The sequence below is a fragment of the Anser anser genome (genome assembly GCF_964211835.1).
Source record: "Anser anser genome assembly, chromosome: Z".
NCBI lineage: Eukaryota > Metazoa > Chordata > Aves > Anseriformes > Anatidae > Anser > Anser anser.
This window is the reverse complement of record NC_139723.1, coordinates 85,860,612-85,882,540: the sequence shown is the minus strand read 5'-3', so window position 1 is coordinate 85,882,540 and position 21,929 is coordinate 85,860,612. Positions and strand designations below refer to the sequence as shown.

Sequence of the window (21,929 nt, the reverse complement as noted above, 5' to 3'; positions counted from 1 at the left end):
TGCAGTTAATTAATTTCAAATTAAATTTTCACCATGGCTTGGCACATAAGTTGAAACAAGCACAAGGCAAGTACTAAAGATGGAAACCTGCAATACTTGTAATTATTGCACCTTATGTACGAGTTAATTCTTTTGTTGTGCAGCGCTGACATTTTCGTTGTCACTTCATCCTCCTTAGGAGGCAGAAGTTGAAAAGAAGTAATGACTGTATAAATTAAAATTTATAGTGCTGCCTGCTTAGTGTGGGTGTCATGCTAGACATAATTCCTTACGAAGTGTGGTGTCCGGTATGGAAATTGTCATTGTATCCTTGCTCAAGCGTAGGAAGGGATTTTATCATCTGCCAAAATGCCAAATGCTTTCAACTTGGATTGAATGCGGTCCACTACCCGTAAATTACAATCAGGCATGCATGTGGGTGTCTTATCATTAAACTCCGATGTCTGTGTGAGAAGTGTAGGAGTTAATAAGGGCTCGGGGCGTAGTTGATACAGTGTGTGCTTTTTTCTAAAAAACTTGTTCTGAATGTATTTTAGAGTCCTTTAATCCCCATCTTCCTTGAAGACGTTAACGCCGTGCTTGGTTAAAGGAATGTTAATTAAGCACTTCTATGTTTTGCTTTGTTTTTCTCTTCTGGGCTTGTACCAAGTGGGGATTTAGAATCTAGCTAACGATGTCCGTAGACTCTGCTTGAGCATTTAAGGCATCTTTATGCAACTTGGTGCTGATTTTAGGTAATCACTGTGATAACTACATCATGGCGTTCCATATATTTGGAGGCAGGTGTTTCTGTAGCTGCTTATGCTTTTCCTAAATGCCTAAGGTTAATCAAGAGAAGCATGGCATAGATTCAGTTATGTCCAAGTGAAGATTCCTGGACGTGAAATTAATAGGAACAATAATAATAAATCAAGACATGAATTGCTTTAATTATACGGCTTAAGCTCCGCAGTCCGTATACAGCAAAATGCTTAGAATCAGGATTAAATATGGATATTCAGTCTTGTCTTAAATTACATAGCTCTGAATCTTTGGTGTTCCATTGCAGCAGTGTGGCCAGCTGAGTGGAAGCAATCTGATGGCTGGAGCAACAGTAAGCTGTGCTTGGCAACCTGGATTGCCTTTGCAATGGTAAAAGGACAACGCTTGCAGATGAGGGAAGAAGGGTTGAAGATGTCTGCCTGGCTTTATTAAGGTTTTTGAGAGTCCTCTGTGGCATCTTTTGGTCCATTCTCCCACGTGCCCAGTGATAGGATGAGGGGGAATGGGCTAAAGTTGCGCCAGGGGAGGTTTAGGTTGGATATTAGGAGGCACTTCTTTACGGAAAGGGTTGTGAGGCATTGGAATGGGCTGCCCGGGGAAGTGGTTGAGTCACCATCCCTGGAGGTCTTTAAGAGACGTTTAGATGTAGAGCTTAGTGAGATGGTTTAGTGGAGGGCTTGTTAGTGTTAGGTCAGAGGTTGGACTGGATGATCTTGGAGGTCTCTTCCAACCTAGATGATTCTGTGATCTTTAAATGGAACGTTAAGATCTGGATGGGTAGACAATGGCATGGGTGAGGCACTGGCTTAAAGAGTGGTGGGTTGTCCCCCCCGCCACTGTCAGTTATATTTGTCTCTCCCACCACCAGGACATCTAAACACGTTCTAGTTACCCTTTCAAAAGCTTTCATGTGTTTGTTTCACAGTTTCTTAGAAACCCAGTTGCTGGGTGCAATTCCACGTTGACTTGGAATCCAACAGAAGTACCAGCTGCTGTTCAGAGAAGCTCAGACCACGCACTACGACTCTTGTCCGCATGTTTCTACCTCTCCTCCTTTTTTGCTGATGTTTGCAGTTGTGTGGCCACGTGGTGAGCTGTCACGCATCTGAGCTGGCTGAAAAATTGCCCTTCCCCTCAACGTGGCTAAAGAAATTTCTTTTCCTGTGGCTACGCAAGTGTGTTTTTCGGTTGGTTGGTTTTGTTTTTTTTGTTTTTTATATCTTTTTCCCTTCCAAGGGAACAGAAAAGTGGGAAGAAATGCCCAAAAGGAAGGGAAGGGGCTGTCTGTTTTGGTGGAAGTTAGGTTAAAATCTCCATTGACATGCACCCTTTATCAGTTACATTGGTTACTCTAACTTGTGTTTACCGATTCCTTCAAAAAGGTTTGAAAAAACCTGCAAGATACGCTTATGTATAAGAGTTATGCAAATAGCAAGGGTCAGTGCAACTTTTCTAATAGCATGACACATCTATGAAAGTGCCTGATTTGAGTTTTACATGTTTATGTTTAGCAGGCTGATCCGAAGTTCTTTTTGGCTTGAATTGGGATGGTTTAGCACTGAACCTGCCCAAGTTGATGTACCTCTTTCTTTCCTGATTTGGAAAAGGTTTAAAAACCTTTCTACATTTCATACTCTCCTTCCTCTGCAGTTGAGTCACGGTACGTGTTAGTGCTCTTGGGGACCTTTGGTTTACAACCACTGTGAGCCCTTAATACGATGACTGGAAGTTGTCTCACTGCCATCTACAAGCAATTCAGAAGTTGAGCCTGTTTTCTTACCTGTTTCTTGCTGATTTTATTATTACTATTATTTTGGGGGGGCTACGTCAATGTGGAGTTTGCTAACTAGCAAAATGAATTTCATTTTGAGAAGATAGTTTGAAACTGGAAGAATCCTCCCACCCTCCTTATAGTTAGTTGACTTCAGTCAAGAATGCTTGTGTAAATATGCGTGTGGGAAGTTGGTGGTTTTGTTTTTTAGGAAGAAAATCAGATCGTGACCTTGAGTGAAGATTTTCCTTGTCTGAAAAAGAAGCGGAAATCGAATTGTGGGAGGTTTTAGGAGAGCTTACTCTTGGCTGGAAGGAAAATCTAGATCAAATTAATCTTGCCAAGAGTGGGAGATGTTTTTAGGCACTGGATGGATGGATGGATGCTTGATGCCTACAGGTTTTGTATGCATATATTTATGTAATAGAAAAACTGTTTTATATCAATAAAATGTAACCGTACATACATATTCTTTACATAAAAATTCATATATATACACCTGGTGCGTATCAACCTACCTAGCTGACATGAAAATACGTATAAGCTTTATATCCAAATAATTTTCATGTAAATGTCATCTGAGGAATATATGAATACAAAATATATGTATAAATACAAGACTATGTGGGCATGTAATATGTAGATAATATAAAAATACTAGTGGAAAATATGAACAGGTTGCCTAGAGAAGCTGTGGATGCCCCATTCCTGGATGCATTTGAGGGCAGGTAGGATGGGAAACAACCTGGTCTGGTGGGAGGTGTCCCTGCCCGTGGCAGGGGTTTGGAATTTGATGACTTTTAAGGTTCTTTCCAACCCAAACCTTTTTGTGATTCTGTGAAATACGTGGCAATATTTTGGCTCGTGTAACTTCAGTTTTGACGTCAGGGTTATCTGTAACTCACTGCTGACTTCTGAACTGAGAATGGATAATTTGAATTCATTATCTAGTACAGCGTGTTTGTAATCTGTTCTCTTTTCAGTGATTTGAGCTTTCGTCGGCAGTTGGGATGTGAGCTCGGGATCTCTCTCCCTGCAGCTGCAGCAGTAGGTCCTGCACCTGATTTGCCTTGGCCCAACGTTTTGTTTTTATTTCCTGACGAAGTAATCAGGAAACCGGGTAGTTTACTGCTTGCTGATATTTGTTCTTTGGTCCAGTTTCAGAAATTACTTACAAAGCTAAGGTTGTTTCCAGAAATATTATTTCACTCACTGCTACCATGGGAAACTTTCGTTCTGAATGGGTTTGGTAAAGCCAGTGAAATTGTTCTTGTTCTTAAACACCTTGCTGGGCTGGTTTGGTTTGAGCTGATTAATGGATATTGTCCAGTGCCTTAACTGAGAGCAAACAGAATATATTCAGGCCAAGGGCATATAGAGGTAAATGCCCTTATTAAGTAGAAAATTCTCATTTTTTTTTACAGATAGGGGAAATAGAGGAAATAACATACTCGCAGCTTGACTAAAATTACACAATGAGTTGACATTACAACTCAGAGTAAAATTCCAGTGTCCTGATCTTTATCCTCATGATTTAACTGCTGGGCCTCGCTTCAAGGTTAATAAAACATACTGCTTGCGTGTGATAACTTGTGGAAGATTCCCACTTAACTGAAATCGTTTCAGATGGTTTTAGATGATGTACGTACAGCATATGCATGTCTCCTTTTGTCTAGTCTTGCTCATAGTAATTCTTTGTTTTGCTAAGTCGAGTTGAAGACACAGGCAATCAATATCAATTTTTCCCTTCTGAGGAAGTGTGCTGTCGGTGTTCTTGAAGAACCCCTGTAATGGAGTAATTAATGTAAAACGCAATTAGATCAACTGGAATTTTGATAGGTGCAAATACCGTTGAATATTTTAGTATAGGAGTATTTAAGCAACCGTATTTATGCAACCGTATAATCAACCGACCTCAATAATGGTGATTATAGGAGGTTGAGAGCAGCCAAGCAGGAGGGAGAAGGAGAGGATTGCCGGGAGGCTGCGACGTGTGTCCAGGCAGCCAGGAAGCCGTCGTGCCAAGGCTCGGAGCCTGGAGCCTCGGGCTAGCCTCGCTGGTGCCAACGGCGTGCAGGGCTCCGTCGCCAGATCCGCTCCTCTGATTCACCCTGACGGTTCCCTGGGCTGCAGCTGGCTCGGGGCAGCAAGCGTACGTACCGAGCAGCTTGGCAACAGCATTGGGTCGTAATTTTGCCTGCAGTTAGCCGAGCGATAGTGGTGCAAATGCGGAGTGAGTAGAGGGGATAGCAGAAACGTTTTCACAAAAAAATCTTAAAATATTCTAATTGAACTACTGAGAAGCAGGTTAGGCCAAACAGGATGGCTCTGCGAAAGTGGTAGCTGCTGACGCTGAAGGGTCTACAAAGGATGGCTCTGCAAAAGTGATAGCTGCTGATGCTGAGGGTCTACAAAGCTTGGTTATGTAGTTTTGGAGCGCAGTCGTGTGTCACCCTCCAGGGCAATGCTGCAGCTCAAGCCAGCCTTTTAACGCCCAGGTTAGTCTTGTGCGGAATGAGGTATAGTATATTCTAAGTTACTTTCAAAAGTTATATTAATAATTTGACTTTCTCAAACATTGGCATAGACCAATCTTACATGCCAACATTGAGAACTCTCCGCAAGTGTCTTCTATCTTTCCTGATCGTGCTCCCAGAGACCAAAGGCCCTATGGTTTATGGGTTGGCACTATTATGAAATCTTTATGAGCAGGAAAAGCCTAAAGAAATCCCTTGCCCTGCAGGACAAAGTTTTGGGTGCCGAAGACAAAACTTCCTGGAACTCCCCATGTATACTAGAAACAAAATAAAGCACCTTGAAATGTAGCTCCTCACACTGGGGCAAATGGAGATCTTTTATCTGTTTCATGCTATAGAGTAGTTTAACATAAACTATAAAACTTTATTAGTATGTAGTATGTAATTGTCTTTTTATGGGGTAGTTGAATGTTAGCACACATTTCTATATAATTGAAATGTGAACTTCCGATTTTTGTTTAAAAAAAAAATAAAAATATAGAGGCAGAGTTAATGCTTAATCAGTTTTTTTTCTCCCCCAATAGAGCTGTATTTTTGTAGTTAGAGGATCTGATGCATCGAAGCCTTGCCCAGCACCATTCCCTTTGCACTGGCCATCGACTCAAAAGACAAGCAACTTAAATAGGTAATAGATGCATAAGAGGACTCTGAATAGAGAGGGTATCACGCGTTGCAGCTCCATTTTGTTGGGTTGCATCCAACCGTGGTGTCTGGTGACAAGAACTTGTTCCTCTCTGATGCCTCTGGCCACGATTTCAGGGCAGAGAACGAAGCCAAAGGGCAGGTGCTAACATAAAACAGCTCATTAACGTTGTCAGTAATTTTTAATGCCCTGCTTTTTAAGGGTGAGCAGAGAGGCGGGATTCTTCCAACTGAGGTGCCATTTTCTGCTCATTTAGATGCTGAAAAATTTTGCCCTGGTTTACCTATGGGTACCCCTGTTTTAGGGACAGGACTTAATTCTTCAAGGCTACCGTTTTTTCTCAGTGCTTTCTCATTAAAAGTACCGTTTTTATTATGTTTTCATATGGTTGGAGCTGGTATTGATGCCTGTAGATGCGCCTACGTAGCACTTTGTGTAGTGAAATCCAATGTTCAATTGCTCCTTTTTCAAACTTCAGTTGTTTGTGATGAAACTTTTCATGCTGAGTATCTTCCCTAGGCTGATTTTTATTTTATTTTTTGGCACTGCTTTGATTGAAAACAGTTCTTCTGTTTTTGAGAATGAGGTTAGGGAAAAATGTTGTTTAACCAATGCTGAATTCTTACATCTGTTTTATTGAGGAGTTTGAGTCTTCATGCCTTGGAACGGGCTCTTGAGATTTGGGAGGGGGGTTAGGGGAGAGAAACCATGGACAAAGATGTGACATTTGCAATCCCTGTTAAAATTTACTAAATCTGGCCAAGCTGCAAGGTTCTGAAACTCGCTCTTTGCATACATTAAGCAGAAACTTGTTTGAAAACTGGCAGCAAAGTTGGTCTGAACATAGTTTTCATGAAGCGCGTTCCACGGAGCATCGTGCCAGCGAGGTTTGGGTTGCGGCACCCCTGAGGGAACGCTGTGAGCTCGTTCCAGGATGCAGGGGGGGAGCAGGGGGCTCAGTGGGACCTTCCCTGCAGTTGCTTCGTCCAATTGCTGGTGGATGCCACGGTTTCAAGCAAGAGAATGAACACTTGGGGGCTTTCTCCTGCTGGGTGCGGCAGGTAGCATGGGAGAGGAACTTACTTCATACGAAGTATTGTGGCTTAGAGCAAAAATAGGGACAAAAAAATAGGATTAAAAACCATGTTTACTGCATGTGTGTGTCAGGGAGAAGTGGCAGTGTCTAAGGAGCTTAAACAAGCCTTTTCAGAAACAAGGGTCAGGCAGAGAGGTTGAAGATGCTGAGGCTTAGCTGTTGAGATTTAGTTCAGCGATGGGATGGAGGGAATAACTCACTCGTGCTCCTCATTTTCTCATGTCTCACATAGGAAACTTGGGTTCATTTTTGAGAGAAGTGCCTGCGATTACAACATGTCCATTAGAGCAGCGCGGTAAACTTGCTAAGTGATACAAAACTCTTAACTGGTGTGGAAAAGTCAGCTGTTAGATGCCTGGATCTGTCTAGCGACATTACAGGTCGCTTCCATCAGTGGCAGGGTTTCTCCTCCTTTTCCCCCTTTTGTAGGGATGAAGTTGTGAGCATACTGCTTCGAAACCATTAGGTATTATATACCCTGCTTAGTACAACTTACCCGAGAAACCCGAGGATCCATGAAATAACAATCGTCAGTCAAAAGGAAAGTTTGAGGCTCGTTATTTATGGTTATATCATCTGAGACCAAAAAAAAAAATTGATGCCTCTAAGTGCTACTGTCATCTGCATAAACAAATAGAAGTGAACTGAAGCGCAGCATGGACAACCATAATTTTTGCAGCTTCCCAAAATTGTGAACATCTGTGTCACCATAGGAGCTCTTGTGTATTTTGCGATTCGTGATTAGAACGGATCTGCCTTGTGGTAGGAGAAGAATGGGAAGTGTCACAAGCTTTTGTTACTGTTTGTTCCGGTAACCGAACAGCACATTTTTCATGTTAAGTCTTACGTGGTGTTTGAAGTTCAGCAGAGCCCACTCGACTTGGAATACCGGCAGTTGGCCTGTAGGAGAAGCACTTGTCCTTGGAGAAAACGTGCACGTTTACAGGTTTACGTCTTGCAAACGGACGTGAGCTGCGTCTGAGCGCTTCGGTCAGCCGCGATGGCACAAGTGCTGCAGGTGAGTGAGATGCACACCTGCATGCGGGAGGATGGCTGAGGGCCATCCTGAAGCTCAGAGGTGACCTGCACGTCATTGCCAGTCCTGCTCAGAGTGTGTGCAGGGCATGTCTTGGGCAGTGCTAACAGTTAACGTGCGTTGGCTGGTCTCATTGGCCAGCCTCTACATTTTTCTAGTTTTCAGGCACCCTGAATTATCGCTTAGAAGGGGTTAGGAGTTGCTTGTAAACTACTCTGTTCATGCGCATTCTTCTCCAGGGTGTGATTAAAAAAAAAAAAGCTTTTAAGCATGTGCTACGAATGTGTATTTGTAAATTAATACTACTTCATGCTTCATTTATATATAAACATGCACTATATGTTATGTTGTATTTATAATATTTAGATATGTATATATTAAAACTATAAAATATAGGTAATATATCTATTACCAAAAATATATATATATTAATGCTTGGCCTTCTGGCCGTGGACAGGAATTCATGCTGGCAGTTCTGTTCTGGAGGCTGTCAAACCTCCCTGTCGTTAGGTGGACTTCCAAAAATTTCCCTTCTGCCTCAGAAAGAGGTTAATCAAGGTGCGCATCTATTTGTGATAACGAATACCTGCAGTTCTAGGAGTGCACAGCAAACCAAAAATAATCTGAGGACAAGGTAATCAGGGTAAATTCAGAGAGTGTTTCGTAGTAAGCTAGGAGCTGTTTTAAAACTTTTGGCTGCGGCTCTCCTGTAAATAGCAATCAAACTTCCAGAAATGTCTGGCGGTCAACAGCTCCAATTTTCTTATGGTTCATACTTTGTTATACCAAGATCAGTACTTGAGAATTCCTAACTTCTCCTGCATTGCATAAGTGGGAGAGAGTTTCTCCTGGAAGTACCTGAGTAGGGTTTCTGGAGCACTTTCGGACACCAGACCCTTCAAAGACTTGTCATCTTTTCATTTTCTGGAGATCTCTTAAAATATTGCCCTAACATTATGCCCTCTCCAAACTTACAACGTGGATCGCTCTTCCTTGGGACGTTGTTTCTCTGCTCACCATCAACATGGCTGCATAAGCATTACTGTCTAGTGTGTGTGTGATGGTTGTGGGTTGTTTTCCAAGAAAAAAAAAAGACATTAACATCTTCTGTCAAAATATTTGAGCTGTTTATAGCTAGACCAGTATCTTAAGTTCACCTTGATGGATTACACTGTACATTCCTTGATTGTCCTTAACTATTATATAGTATATACCAATCATAATTACTTAATCCGTTTGGTTTCCTATCGGTTTCTTCAGGCTTCATATTCTTCCTGGTACTTTATATATTGCTGTAACAAGCTCTTGAAAACAGATACATGCTTTCCTTATGCAAAAGTAGCTCAGATTGCTGGTAAGTACCTAGCGACTTCACTGCAAAAGAAATAACAAATGTCATGTACAGCTGACAAGTGCCTGAATTGCTGTTTTTGTGTCAGTAAAACTAGATTTCATATTGGTAAGCAAAACTAGCATTTCTGTCGTTTAAAACACGTGCCAAGTGCAAGCCCCTAGGTTTAAAGGGATTCTTGTTAATTCGAAACACCTCCTCTTCAAGCATGTAGACATCTTAAAAACATTTACTGGAATATCCCTGAATCATCCGATGATCTTATGCTTTGAGAAATTATTTCTTTCTTTCTGCTCAACTTCTAGAACTTTGGCCTTTTCCATCCTCTTCGTCTGGTTTCTTTGAGGCATCGCTTTGGTCGTGGTAGTAGTTTTTTTTTCAGTGGACTAGCTCGATCGTTTCGTTGTCAAAATCCCTGCTGCAAAGAAACGCCGCTCTCGTTTTGCCAGGATATTATTTGAGCGTTTTCCCATGTTTGTTTCTGTCCTCAATTGTGTCTGATTATGTTGACAGAAAATGGTACCGATTTGCCAGTGGGATTGCATGCACTCACAGTGCTCCCTCCTATTCTGACCGAACCACCACAACAACCAAGTACCAGGACAGTACGCTGGGCAAAAGCCAAAGGAGATTTCTATTTAAAGTAAAATAATAAATAAAATCAACCAAGAGCTCCTTTTCAACATCTCTCTGTGAGTTTGTTGCTGGCTTGAGGTTTGCTGTTCCAAGGCTGAGAGCTGATTGAGTCAGACAGTTGTAAAATTGAATCTGACTCTGGGTTGATTGCAGTTTTTCCCACATTTCTCATATGTTTTCCTCTCTCTCACCCTCTTCTAACTTGCATTCGGTTTCCCACGTTTCAAATAGTCACAACACTGTGGTATTGTGTTCTTACATACTACCAGAAAACCTTCATATTTTTGTATTTGGGTCACGTTTGCAGCTTCAGGAATAGAGGACAGTCTTGAGATTCGCAGCAGATATATCCTTCCATCACAAATTGTATCGCCTGTGTCTGGAGGAGCTGAAGTAGTTGCTTCCAGCAACGGGCCAAGAAGATGTGCAGTGCATTAAGCGGTGGCTCTGACATCCCGTCTGTCCTGGAAGTTTTTCATTCTCTTACTGCCGTAAAACAAACAGAACTCAATTCAAGTCCTGTGACTCCCAGTTCAGTGGAGCTAAGGAAAATATGTGAATGTTTCCTTCCTTGTTCAAGTTGTTCTCTTTCTGTAGCTTTTTTTTTTTTGAGTGTATTGGCTGAAGTGAATTAATGATTTTATTACAGTGGCTTCCAGCTTTAGTTGGCAACGTTATAGACTTGATTTAGGAGCGTGGTGTGTAATTTACTTTGTTAATTCCTCAAGGTGTCCTTCACCAGATATGCCTAAGCCTCAGGTTTGCCTTACAGATAACCAAAAACCTCTTCAGTTGCTAGCTAACAAAGCGATCCTCTTCTTCAGTGTCTGTGTGCAGAAGAAAGCCGCATCTGAGACTGTTCGGTGCATAACTTCTCGATGTGCTCCTGGTACAGCCGTGTTGTCGAAAGCTTTGACAGCTCTGTAATCGAGCTTTGTACTGGAGAGAGAAGGTAGTCGTCTTATTTTGCATTTCAACACGTAAAGGTTAGGCAGTCTAATGGCAAATAGGGCTCTCGAAATGAAAAGAAGCCTGTATTGTTTTAGGTGTCACAGTAAGAGAACTCCTGAGATCTGGTGACAAAGAAGAGAATATATAATTGAAAATATTTTTTGTAGTGAATAAGGAATATGCTCGTTTGTTATTAAATTGCTGTAATTTAGCATTTGTAGCCTTTTCTCGCTGCAGTGACATGCGAGAGGTCGCAAAGTGTCAGAGCTGGGATTAAACGCAGGAAGCGCGGTAAAAAAGAGAAATGAAAGAAAAAATCTGTGTATATAATTTGGCTAGGCAACAAAGGAGGCAGATGACTGTGCCTTTTTATTTAAAGGCAGTAAACACTGAACTGGGAAGAAATGTTTTATGGTATTACATAGAACCACTTATAGGAATAAATGGGTGAAGTCGAACCAAGGAATACTTAGGCTGAATATTAGGGGAGAAAAAAAATCTTAACGTTGAGGTTTATTAGATTATGGAACACTCTTCCCAGAGGATGTGGTTCAAGCTCCATTACTAGTCCCTTAAAATTAGACTGGATAAAATAACAAAATGTACTGGAGGGAACACTTTTGCATGGGTAGGGGATGAACGCGGTTACCTAATCCATCTTCTCATTTCACTTGCTTCCATGATTCATTTCCTGAAAGACTGCTTCCAAAATGTGTTAGTGACATCACAGCCTCAGCCTCCTCAGACATGTTGGTGCTTCTTGGTAGTGCAGCTTTCAGATAGAGTTTGTTTGGAGATAAAATTAAAAAAAAAAAAAAGCTCAGTTATGCAGGGCTCCGTGGCAAGAGTCACAGTTTTCGGTACAGCCAGGTTAAAAATTAAAAAATGCAGAGTGAGGGAAAGCCTTTCAGTCATGAAATAAATGTAAACTGATGCTCTGCTGCCTCTTTCCAGTAGCTCCAACGGCTCAGCTGCTCCTTGCAGCTTCCCCAAGCTGTGGCAGCATTGCTGGGAACCATAGGGGAGGAAGGAGACGGGCAAAAATCAGGTGCCTGGGATGCTTTTTAAAAAAACCCAATGTGCACACATACACCTGGGCTATTCCTGGAGAGGCGGGATGAGGTGAGGGGCAGGCAGCAGAATTTGCGTTTCAGATCTTGGCTTAACAGAAATCACTGCCTTCTGCCTTTCTTGGCAAGTAGGATGAAATACTTGTCCCGTTTAGGATAACGTTATTAGGTATGCAAAACCTCAAGCAAACAAGCTGCATTCAGTCGTGTGTTTCAATGAGCCAGTCTCGTTAGTTCTGTTGCACCGATTTGATGCGAAAATAACTTATTTTTAAAACAGCTTCCCAAATGGTTTTTTAAGAGCACTTCGAAGATGTCACCCAAAACACGCTTTCAGTCTTTTTATAGCAATGGAGTCATTTTCGTATAGAATTTAGGAATTTAACACCATTTGAAAAAAGGCTATAGGAATCCGCTCAGTAAATTGGTGAGAGGAGTGTGACTTTGGTCTTGCACAGGGCTTTATGCCTAGGACTACGTGATAATTCTGGGTCAGGACAGGTTTTTAAGCCTCAATGTGCTGTTTCGACTGATCACATTTACTCTGTTATATGTGCTTTTGCAATCCCAATATCCCAAGCAGAATGGGCTGGACGTAGCTGTTGTCTCAAAACGCTTAACAGCACTGCAGGCATGCTTTCAAATTAGTATCACCCACGCGTGAACTCTTGCTGCAGCCTGCTGATGACTTAAAAACAAGCTAGCCTACCTGTATTTAAAATGTGAATTTATTTTGCCAGTCTCCCACAAACTAACCTTTCATGCTGGCTTTAAAATGTCTGTCCTTCTGTGTTGCAAGCTAACCTGTATTAATTCAGTTAGTCATACGCCAGACAGTAGAGAGCAGGAAAAATATTGCTGAAAATTAAAAAAAAAAAAAAAAAAAAGACATGTGCATTACCTTGGTATAATGTTTAAAAAAAATCTATCATAAAACTAACAAAAAAAACCAAACTTGTGTCAGCTGAAGTCAAGAAAAAAAGATATTGCAATATTTAGGAATTGCAATTTTTATGCTTCTGAGTTTTTATAATTTTCCTGCCTACAAATTTAGTGCAATCAGATCCACTTTGTCAGTCTGAGCTTGTAGGTTGTGTTTACGTCAGTGTGTCTGTGTTCGTTATGAGTTTAAGGTTGTTGGAATATTAGCATGCAAGTTTATTAACCATAGAAAAATTATTCCATATTTCCTATATTTTGGCTTTGTTAGTCTCTTACTGTACCGAGTCTTCCAAAAACTTGTAATGGGACTTTTCTAAAACGAGCATAAATGACTATGAGAGCATCAACTCTGTAAGTATACCTGATGTCCCTCACAATTAAGAGTTTAAGCTTCTTAACTAAAGCCCTGAGTTGTTTAAGGATGTGCTTCTAAAACATGAAATGACTTGAGACATAATGTGAGCTCCATCTTCGTGCAGCAGTTGCCTCGCTGATCCAGCCTCTCCCGTTCATGATTCCATGGACCACTTTTTCCTCTCCCATTCGTTATTACATAACATCCCCGTGGCAACTTGAGAAATTGCTTACATGGAAAAGTAATCGTAGGAAAGTATTTATGTATTTTTAGCTTTCTTCTAACACAATGTAGCAGCTGGAAACAAGGACAGGAGCCAGCACAACGTGAACTGCCAGCTCTCTGTGGGCCACCAGAAAGCGTTCATCAGACCACAATGTGAGAATCATTGAATTGACTTAAGAAATGTGACACACATAATAAACATTTAATAAAAAAAAAGAAAAAAAAGAAAAAGATAAAAAAAGAAAACCTCTCAAGTTCCCAGAGCGGCTGCTTGGTCATAATAAGGGTGAAATGCTAATTGCAGTGGTTTTGAATGATACTTCATTCGCTAGTTTTGGTGGAAGAAGTTCATGATGGTATCGAGGTATGGAGCTAGGGCTTGATCTGCAGACTCCTGGAACAGGGATAGTCAAAATCACGGAATGGTTGGAGTTTGGAAGGGGTCCTTCAAGATCCCCAGGTCCAACCCCTGCAGTGGGCAGGGACACCTCCTGTGAGGTCAGGTTGTGTCTTCCGTTTTGGAACGAAGGAGCAGGTTTGTAAATTTTGGAAATGTTAAAATGACAGTAAGAGATCAAGATATTTCGAAGCTTCGTGGTCAAAATTCTTACTTTTTTCTCTTTGCCTTCGTTATCTTTGCTCTCAAAAGCAGCCTGGGCTTGCCACGTTAATCTGGGGCCGCTCATGGAGAAGTCTTTGTGGGTGAAGCTTGGCACTCAACGAAAGAGTTTCAAAAGCAATCAAATTCATTGACAGGATGATAATGTATGTAATGAGTATGACTGCATTTTGCAACTCTTATTTAAAAAAAAAAAAAAAACTTTTTCCAGAAAAACGCTTTGAAATAAGTAACATATTTCCTCCGTGTTAATTTAATGCTCTCAGAGAGCTCATAGGTCTTCATACTGAATTTGGAATAAGGTGTATTTTGTTCAAGAAGTGCAAGTGGTCCAACATATATCCCAAGAGAGCTCACAAATTAGGTATAGCTCGCAGTTTGTTGATATGCTAACTTAAAATAATTGTATGCATTGCTAGAAGTTGGCTATTAATTTCAATGCTTTTTGCTGAGTACTTTTTAAGCACTGTCTGTGCTCTTACCTGTCTTTTGGTTTGAAAACCTTCTTCAAAATCAAGCTGTTAAAATTTTCTTTAGTCCCATGAAAGTATAAGTGCATTTAAACTGTTCTCCGAGTAGGTACAAACACGAACCTTATTCGTTTCTTCCTGTTTTTGCGTAGCAGAGAGCAGAGCATTAGGCTGAGATTTCTGCCTCGTTCTATTTACATTAAATAATAGTCTGGGGAAAGACGGTTCCTTTTTTTGATGAATGTGTCATAACTTCATTTTGCCATTAAGTGTTGTTCCACAGACTGTCAAACTAGATTAAAATCCCCGTCTTGTTTGCACGGCTATGAAAAGTGTTTCTAGCCATCTTAGAGCAGCTCTTGGGTTCTCTATTGCAAAAGTTGTACCTCGCTCTTAAAATGAGGTTTTCGTTTATCCTGGTAGGAACCACATGAAAATATTGCTTCATATTGTTCGGTTGTAGCTGTCGGAGATCTCTGAAGGTAGGAGTTGATTTTAGAATCTTGAAAGAAACTCAAAAGGGTTGATTTTGTTGGTTTGTTGACTTAGGAAATACTTCAGCGACAACTTTGATGGCACCTGAAGTACTGGACTAGGGAGTACTGGACCACTTCTGCTTGCTTTACCTGCTGTGTCTTACACAGAATTGTATGAATAGGGGGAAAAAATATATACGTGGTGTGTAGTTCTGAGGAAGAGAATGGAAAATGGAGCTGTTCATTCTGCTTTTGAAACTAAAAGCACCGTGTTCCCTCTTCTCAAAGGACCTCCGTATTTGCCAGGAATAATTGGCAAAATGTTAATGTTGCTCTAATTGACCAAAAAAATATATAATCTAGTAATGTGGTTCCCCGTGGAAATGAGTAAACAAATAAAGCTGTTAGAGAATGGCGATTAAAAATGGATTACAAATATTTTGCAGGAAATGGTAAATTGGGTACATGAAATGTATACCTAAAAGTTGAAGGGTGTTTCAAGGTTACAGGTTAACTTCATTAGGGTTATAACTGGCACCAGAAAGGCAGTATTTGGTCATGCAGAGCTTTTTCAGTGTTTATGTAACTTAAATTTGAAATTTGCATAAATGGAAAAAAAGACACAAGTGTAGCAATGTGATACTTCAAATATCGAGAGCCTTCAGAAGTAGGAGCATCGACTGTTAAGTCTCTTACCTGTTTAGCACCTTAATCTGCTAAACTTAATCGTGATTAGAAGTAGTATTTGCCTTAGAAATGTCTCAAGTTGAGTAGAACTGGGTACTCCAACCAACACGTAGCACCTAATCTGACGTCGCATTTTGGAACCGAAATGCGGGTTAGCATGGGATTGATTTTCTGGAGGGCTGCACTTGCCAGCAAGAGACAGAACTTCAAGAGGTGACTTGGGTCATATATCAACGTGCAGATCCTTCTCGGTCATAATGACCTCATTCTCCCTGGTGGAAGATTCAGCTTACTTGGCAGTGCTTTGGCCGTCTCCCTCTTTTCCTAAATATTGAGGAAAGGTGTAGTAATGGCAGATGCCAACCACAGAAGGGTGGGGCGGTGGAAAACTGAAAAGCTGGCTTAGTTGAGAGTTATACAAAACTTGGAGAAGAAGTGTGCTAAATTTGAATTCATTTAACAAATGACAATGATAAATATATGGTAAATATATAGGGTTTTTTGGTTTGTTTTTGATCTCTTCATGAATTGCTTCGCATGTTACATATCTGGAGAAATCACGAGTTGAAAAGCGAACTTTATGGTCAACATTTTTGTTTGGCCTCCTTCTGATTTGAGGACAATAGAACAAAAACGTGGTCATAAAGGGCTATTAAAGCAACATGAAATTTTTAAGAGAAGGCTCTAATTATAGTGCTTTTTATTATAAGAAGTCCTCCAAGCTGCTTAACAGTGAATAGCATTAGTTCCTTTGTCTTTGACATGACAGTAATTGCCTTGCAACTGTGTTGGTGAAGGGGGTGTTGGTTTATTACAAAATCTGACTATATAATTGTATTTGAGAAAAAAATATTTGGCTGTTTTGAAATTTTGTAGGGCTAAGAGCACTTGAAATTCTTTTATGTTTTCCATTCAAATAGTGCAACTTGAATCTGGAAGAGTAGGAGATTGGAAAGTCAACCGCTTTAATTTTTCTTTCTGTAAGAAAGTACGTTATAATTAATTTTGACTTTTGACATGAATGAAAAATAAGAATTTTCAAGTCGAGATTATTTCCTGTTGTTGAGCTGTGTACTTAAAGACTTTGACTCAGTAAGGCTCTACTTATTTGATGAAATGATCCGAACCTGCCATAAAATTCCAAGAAACGCGTTAAGCGGGCGTTTGGTGATAAATTTAATCCAATGTGTCTGAGAGGGGCTGCTCCTTATCACAAGGGAATGTCCCAGGAGCCCAGACCTGATGAAGGTAGGAGCCCTGGTTGAAGCTGAATTTCTCATGTACGACCACAGTCATGGGGGATAATTCTGTGCTTTTCCCTGATTATTTTTTTTTCCCCGTTGTCTGCAGCATTGCTACTTCAGTTTTGGTGCTTCTCTTCTTTTCCCCTGTGTAATTCAGCCTCGTGAATTACATGCATTTTGGGCTCAAACATCAAAGTTTAAACGGTACAACAATGAGAGATTAAATGAGCTGCCTTCAGGTGCAGCCTTAATACTGGAGCTGTGTATGTACCATATATATTCATCTAGATAAAGGGGGGGGGGGGTTTAACACACATTTTTACTGTAGTTATTAAGCAAATAACTGAGCTGGTATGGAATAATTAGCTATTTGCATCTTCGTACCTAATAAACGTTTGCAGGTGTAAAATAAACGGAGCTTTGGGGCTTTGTTAGATGTGTATTGTTGAGCTGCACATGTATCCGTTGTGTATCGCTGCAGTTGTGAGATAAGCACAAAGGACTCGATCTGGATGTTCTCTTTTAAGCAGTGTTAGTATTTGTTACTGTCTCGTGCCTAAAATGCTGAGGTTATGAAAATTAGAATACATCAGAAAAATGCTGCATAACACAGCAAGCCATTTTTATTAAAGGGGCAACGTACAAGCTCTTTTTCCTCTCAGTATATTTGCATTTTCAGGGGTGCTACGTGAATCCTTCAGCCAGGGGCTGCTTTGTGTTTAAGGTTCACCCATTCAAATACACACTCCTGTTTCACGTCTCTTCTGCGCGCCTTTTCACGTCTTCCTGTGACTTAATTTTCTTGAACTTCCAATAGTCTTTCCATTGAAATTTTCAATGATCTTTCAATTCCTGCCTCTCTGCAGCCAGTGCTGTGAAATTTTCATTTTGAGAAATCGGGTAGCCAGGACTTGTTCTCATGGTACAGGGGCGAAGCGTTTTTTAATTCTTCCATGAACCTGTGTGTCAGATATTTCTCTCTAAGGGGGGGTTTGTTCGTTAAAACTTGAACACGCATAACGTTGTTTATCCCTTTTGCCTTCTTCTCTGCAGCTGGCCTGTGGACAGTCTTCACGTTAGGTGGAGTGGGGAGTAAACCAACGCCGCAGCTGGAGCAGTGCTCCCCTCTAGCTAATCAGAGTCTGTTGCTTCTCCTGGTCTTAGCTAATCTGACTGATGCTCCGGATACACCGAACCCCTACAGGCAAGCTATTATGTCCTTCAAGAACACCCAAGGTTTGTATGTTCTTACTTCTAAGCATGAAGTGATGAAAAAGAAGCATTAAGTTGCTGTAACTACTTGGAGATTCCCCTTACAAAATTTATTTTCTGTCTAGCAAGCAAATGTAACGCTACGTTTTCCTCTGGGATTTTTGAGGTGGAGTTGCCCAGCTGCTGAAGCTTAATTGAAGGGGTAGAGTAAGGAGGATGCTCTTTCCTTCAGACTAGATGAATTCAAGGAAGCTTCATAATTTCAGAAGACACAAAGCTGACTCATAAGTAGGCCAGTTATCCGAGAGTCTGGAGGAGTCTCCTAAAACTCTACAGCACTTGGAGAAATTCTGGTTAGCTGGCGTCACGCCCCTTAGAACTGAGATACGCAGTTGAATTTCTAATTGTGTTGCTCACTTCTTGTACTTCAAGTCTGAAGAGAAATTGGTGAAATGTAAACACTTCTATGAGGCTTCTGTACAGAAAGTTTCAGACTCGTTATAGCGCCTGCCAGGTTTTTGAGAAGGTTGGTTCCAGGATGTTTGTCAGGTCAAAGACAGAGCTCAGCCACTGCATGGTGACCTGTGAAGAACTCAGAAATATTTATATGGCTTCACTTTAACCATTGAGTTTTAAGCAGATTGAGCCCTAAATTCATTCACCTTTACATACGATTTTTTTTTCAAGTTATTAGGATGTAGAATTGTTCACATAAGAAGAATTCTTAGTCCTAACGTGCCCCTTTGACCTACTGGATATTTTTTACTGGCAACTGAGATTAAATTTTTGATCAAGGGTGTTGCTTTTTTATTTAACCCAAACGTCTGAAAACTTATACGAATATTTTCTTTTGGTTAACTTTGTTCAGTGTCATCAATAACTAGTGGTTTGTTTCATTGAAAACATACTTTTATGATTTAAAAATTGCTTTCCCCTTCCAGAGGGGGCGGGCACTTTGTCAAAATAAGTGGCAAGTGCCACATACTTCCCCGAGTTGGAAGCTATTTAGAAAGCTTTGCCGAGAGTATGCACTGAAAAGAAAGGGGAGGTGGGGACACCCACACTTCAGGGGGTGTAGGCAGTGTTCATGCTTCTCGGTGTTTTCCATGGTGTGATATCTGACGGGTCTTTCAGGCTTGGTGTAAAAAGAAGGTTCAGACGACGTGCAATAGTTGCTGGCTATCGTAATACTAGTCGGTTATAGAAATGGTTGTAAAAAAGCAGGTTTTGAAATTGGCATCTCTTTTTCCCCCTTCTTCGTCTCCTAAAAATCTACTCCGTCCACAAATGGCTGTTCGGGAGCAGTAGTGTTGTCACACAGTTTTCTACAGCAGAACTTTCCCAAATGAATGCATTTTTAAGAAGCAATAAACAATTCAGAAATCTGTAGTCTGTCGCTGCAGAAACTAGGGAATTTTAGTTAAATCCTTCAACTTCGGATGTCTTGTTTATAGAAATACTGCAAGTTTTAAGTCCAGACTTGTCGAATGCTTGAGTACCCAAACTGCTATTGTTCCCAAAATATCCTCCTGCCACGAAATTGCTGTAGCTTTTCCATATGCTTAGCTTGTTTATGTGCTCAGAAAAGATAGCCTTTGTATCCAGTTGCCAAGATGCTGGCGTAAATCAGCCCAAAAAGGCAGACTTGTCCCACTTCATGTGTCATCGCAGAAGATGCATGTTTTGGCCGAGTGTTTCTGAGTAGAGCTGGACAGGAGCAGGTTTTAAACTAGTTTCTGCGAAGGTTCTTGAGAGCTGAGCTCTTCCGCCCTGGAACAAAACTTTTCACTCTCAAAGGTGTTTTGTGAAGAAAGCAAAGGCGAAATCTCTGACTTGGGGAGATCGGGAGGCTGAGTAAGGACATGAATCTGGCTTTCTGACATGCTGTATGAGTGCATTGACTGTCAGACTTGTTTTTTCCATTTCCTCTGGAAATTCCTGGATGTTGGAGGTGCGTGTTGATGGAAGTCGTTGTCGAAGCTGGTAAAGCTACTTGTGAAAAGCAGAAAACCGTTTTGTTCTCACTTACAGCTCTGCCCCGAATTATATTGTGAATATGAACAATCTAATGTTAGTTTAAGCGGTGGTAAACTATGCTACAGGGTGTTTTAAATTATTGTAATTAGCCCATAGGGTTATGACCATCAGTGGTAAGGGTGGCTTTTGTTTCCTCCTCGCTCTGGTATCTGTACGAAATATTCCACCCAGAGGATTTTATAGAACTAACAGGTTACCGGTGACCTGCATGGTAAATATATTTGCTAACAATTATTTTTGATTTCTTTATTTCAGATAGCAGTGCTTTTTCGTCATCAAATCCGCACGCTTTCCAGATAAATTTTAACAGTTTGTACACGGCTTTGTGTGAGCAGCAGAAATCTGATCAAGCGACTCTGCTTTTATACATGCTTCTGCATCAAAATGGCAACGTACGGACATATGTGTTGGCACGAACGGACATAGAAAATCTTGTAAGTATCGTTCTCCTTGCCCTGCACTCCTTGCGAGGCGTTGGTCCTGGAAGCTTGGGTGTCATCAGCTGCCAGTGTCCCCCGTTTTATTGTGGGGGCGATAGGATGCCGTGGCAGCGCTGGTTCTGGATTGCTTACCCCTCCTGGCTCACTCCATTAGGCCATCTCAGAAGTATTGCAATAAACAGGTGACCGAAGTAAAAAATAATATAAAAAATAATAACGATAAGGCTAAGCTGTCTTGCCTCTTTCTCAGTGCCACCATTAGTCTGACCCAGGTCAACTGTGCAGACCTCTAAGCATACAAATGGCTTCCAGGGTTGACCTGAGTCTGAAACTCAAGGCCTACTTGGTAGGTTTTATGAAAATGCAACTGTAGCGACCTTTTGGCTGCTTTAAATAGGATTGTGGTTAATAGCCAATACAGCAGACACCTGCTACAGTTTTTTGTAGGTTATAAATTAGCTTCTGCTCCCTGCCATGTTTAGTGATGTCGCAAACCACTGGAACAAACCTTACTTATTAAATAGCATTCCTTTAATAAGATAATGGCTGTCTAGGGGAATTGGGAACAGAATAGAGGACCTTTTCCATTTTAATACGTGAAATCCTGCCAGATAATTAGATCCCATGCCTGTTTGATGGCAGATACGGAATGCGTTTGGTCTTAATCCAAGTTCTAGCAGATGTATTGCTAAAAATCAGAGTTGATAGACACCACTGTTGGCAAACTCAGGCAGGACGGTTGATACCGAATTGATGATTCAAAACTGAACTCCTGTGTAGTCTGCAGATTATCTAGGGGTGGAGTTGAGTCATTTTGTATGAATTCTGTCAACAAATCATCATATTTAATTCTCTCGGCTGTTGAATGTAGCACGTCAGGTTTCACAGCTGCTAAACATATCAATTTGCTCTAGAGAGGCAAAGGTTAGGTCTGTGCACTGCTTTGTAAGCGTGGTATTTGATATATTATAAAGCTCCCAGAAGCAGCACGAGGTGTGTGTGTTAAAACAGCTCAAGATGCAGGTACTCAGATGCTCGGCAATGTGCGAGATTCGATCAGTTACCTTTCCTCCCCCCCCATCAAAAAAAAAAAAAAAATCAGAAAACCGTGGAAAATTACTGTCAATATTAAACGCTTTACTTTCTGGCGAAAGCTATGAAAGCTGAGAAAAGCATTACTGAAATGTCAGCGGCACGCTTGGGTTTTCCTACAGAAACGTGAAGCTGTCTGCTCTGTCTCGTGGCTATCCTAGCCTTCACGTTGCTCTTCGTGCAGCCTGGTGCTTCTTGTTACTGACACACCGCTGCCATCTTTTACAACCTGGTATTTTTATTTTTTTATTTTTTTTTTTCAGTGGACTAGTAAGGA

The 21,929-nt window shown here is 41.0% G+C and overlaps 1 protein-coding gene across 10 annotated transcripts in view; it reads left to right on the top strand.

Moving 5' to 3' along the window:
* LOC310890191 (dymeclin) overlaps positions 1–21,929 on the top strand; it is a 205,751-nt gene that overhangs the window by 53,398 nt on the left and 130,424 nt on the right. For all 10 annotated transcript variants that reach the window (XM_083818890.1, XM_083818897.1, XM_083818891.1 and 7 more), the window contains 2 exons: positions 17,925–18,107; positions 20,376–20,554. In XM_083818890.1, coding sequence (XP_083675016.1) covers positions 17,925–18,107; positions 20,376–20,554 — 362 coding nt within the window. The remainder of the gene's footprint in view (positions 1–17,924; positions 18,108–20,375; positions 20,555–21,929) is intronic.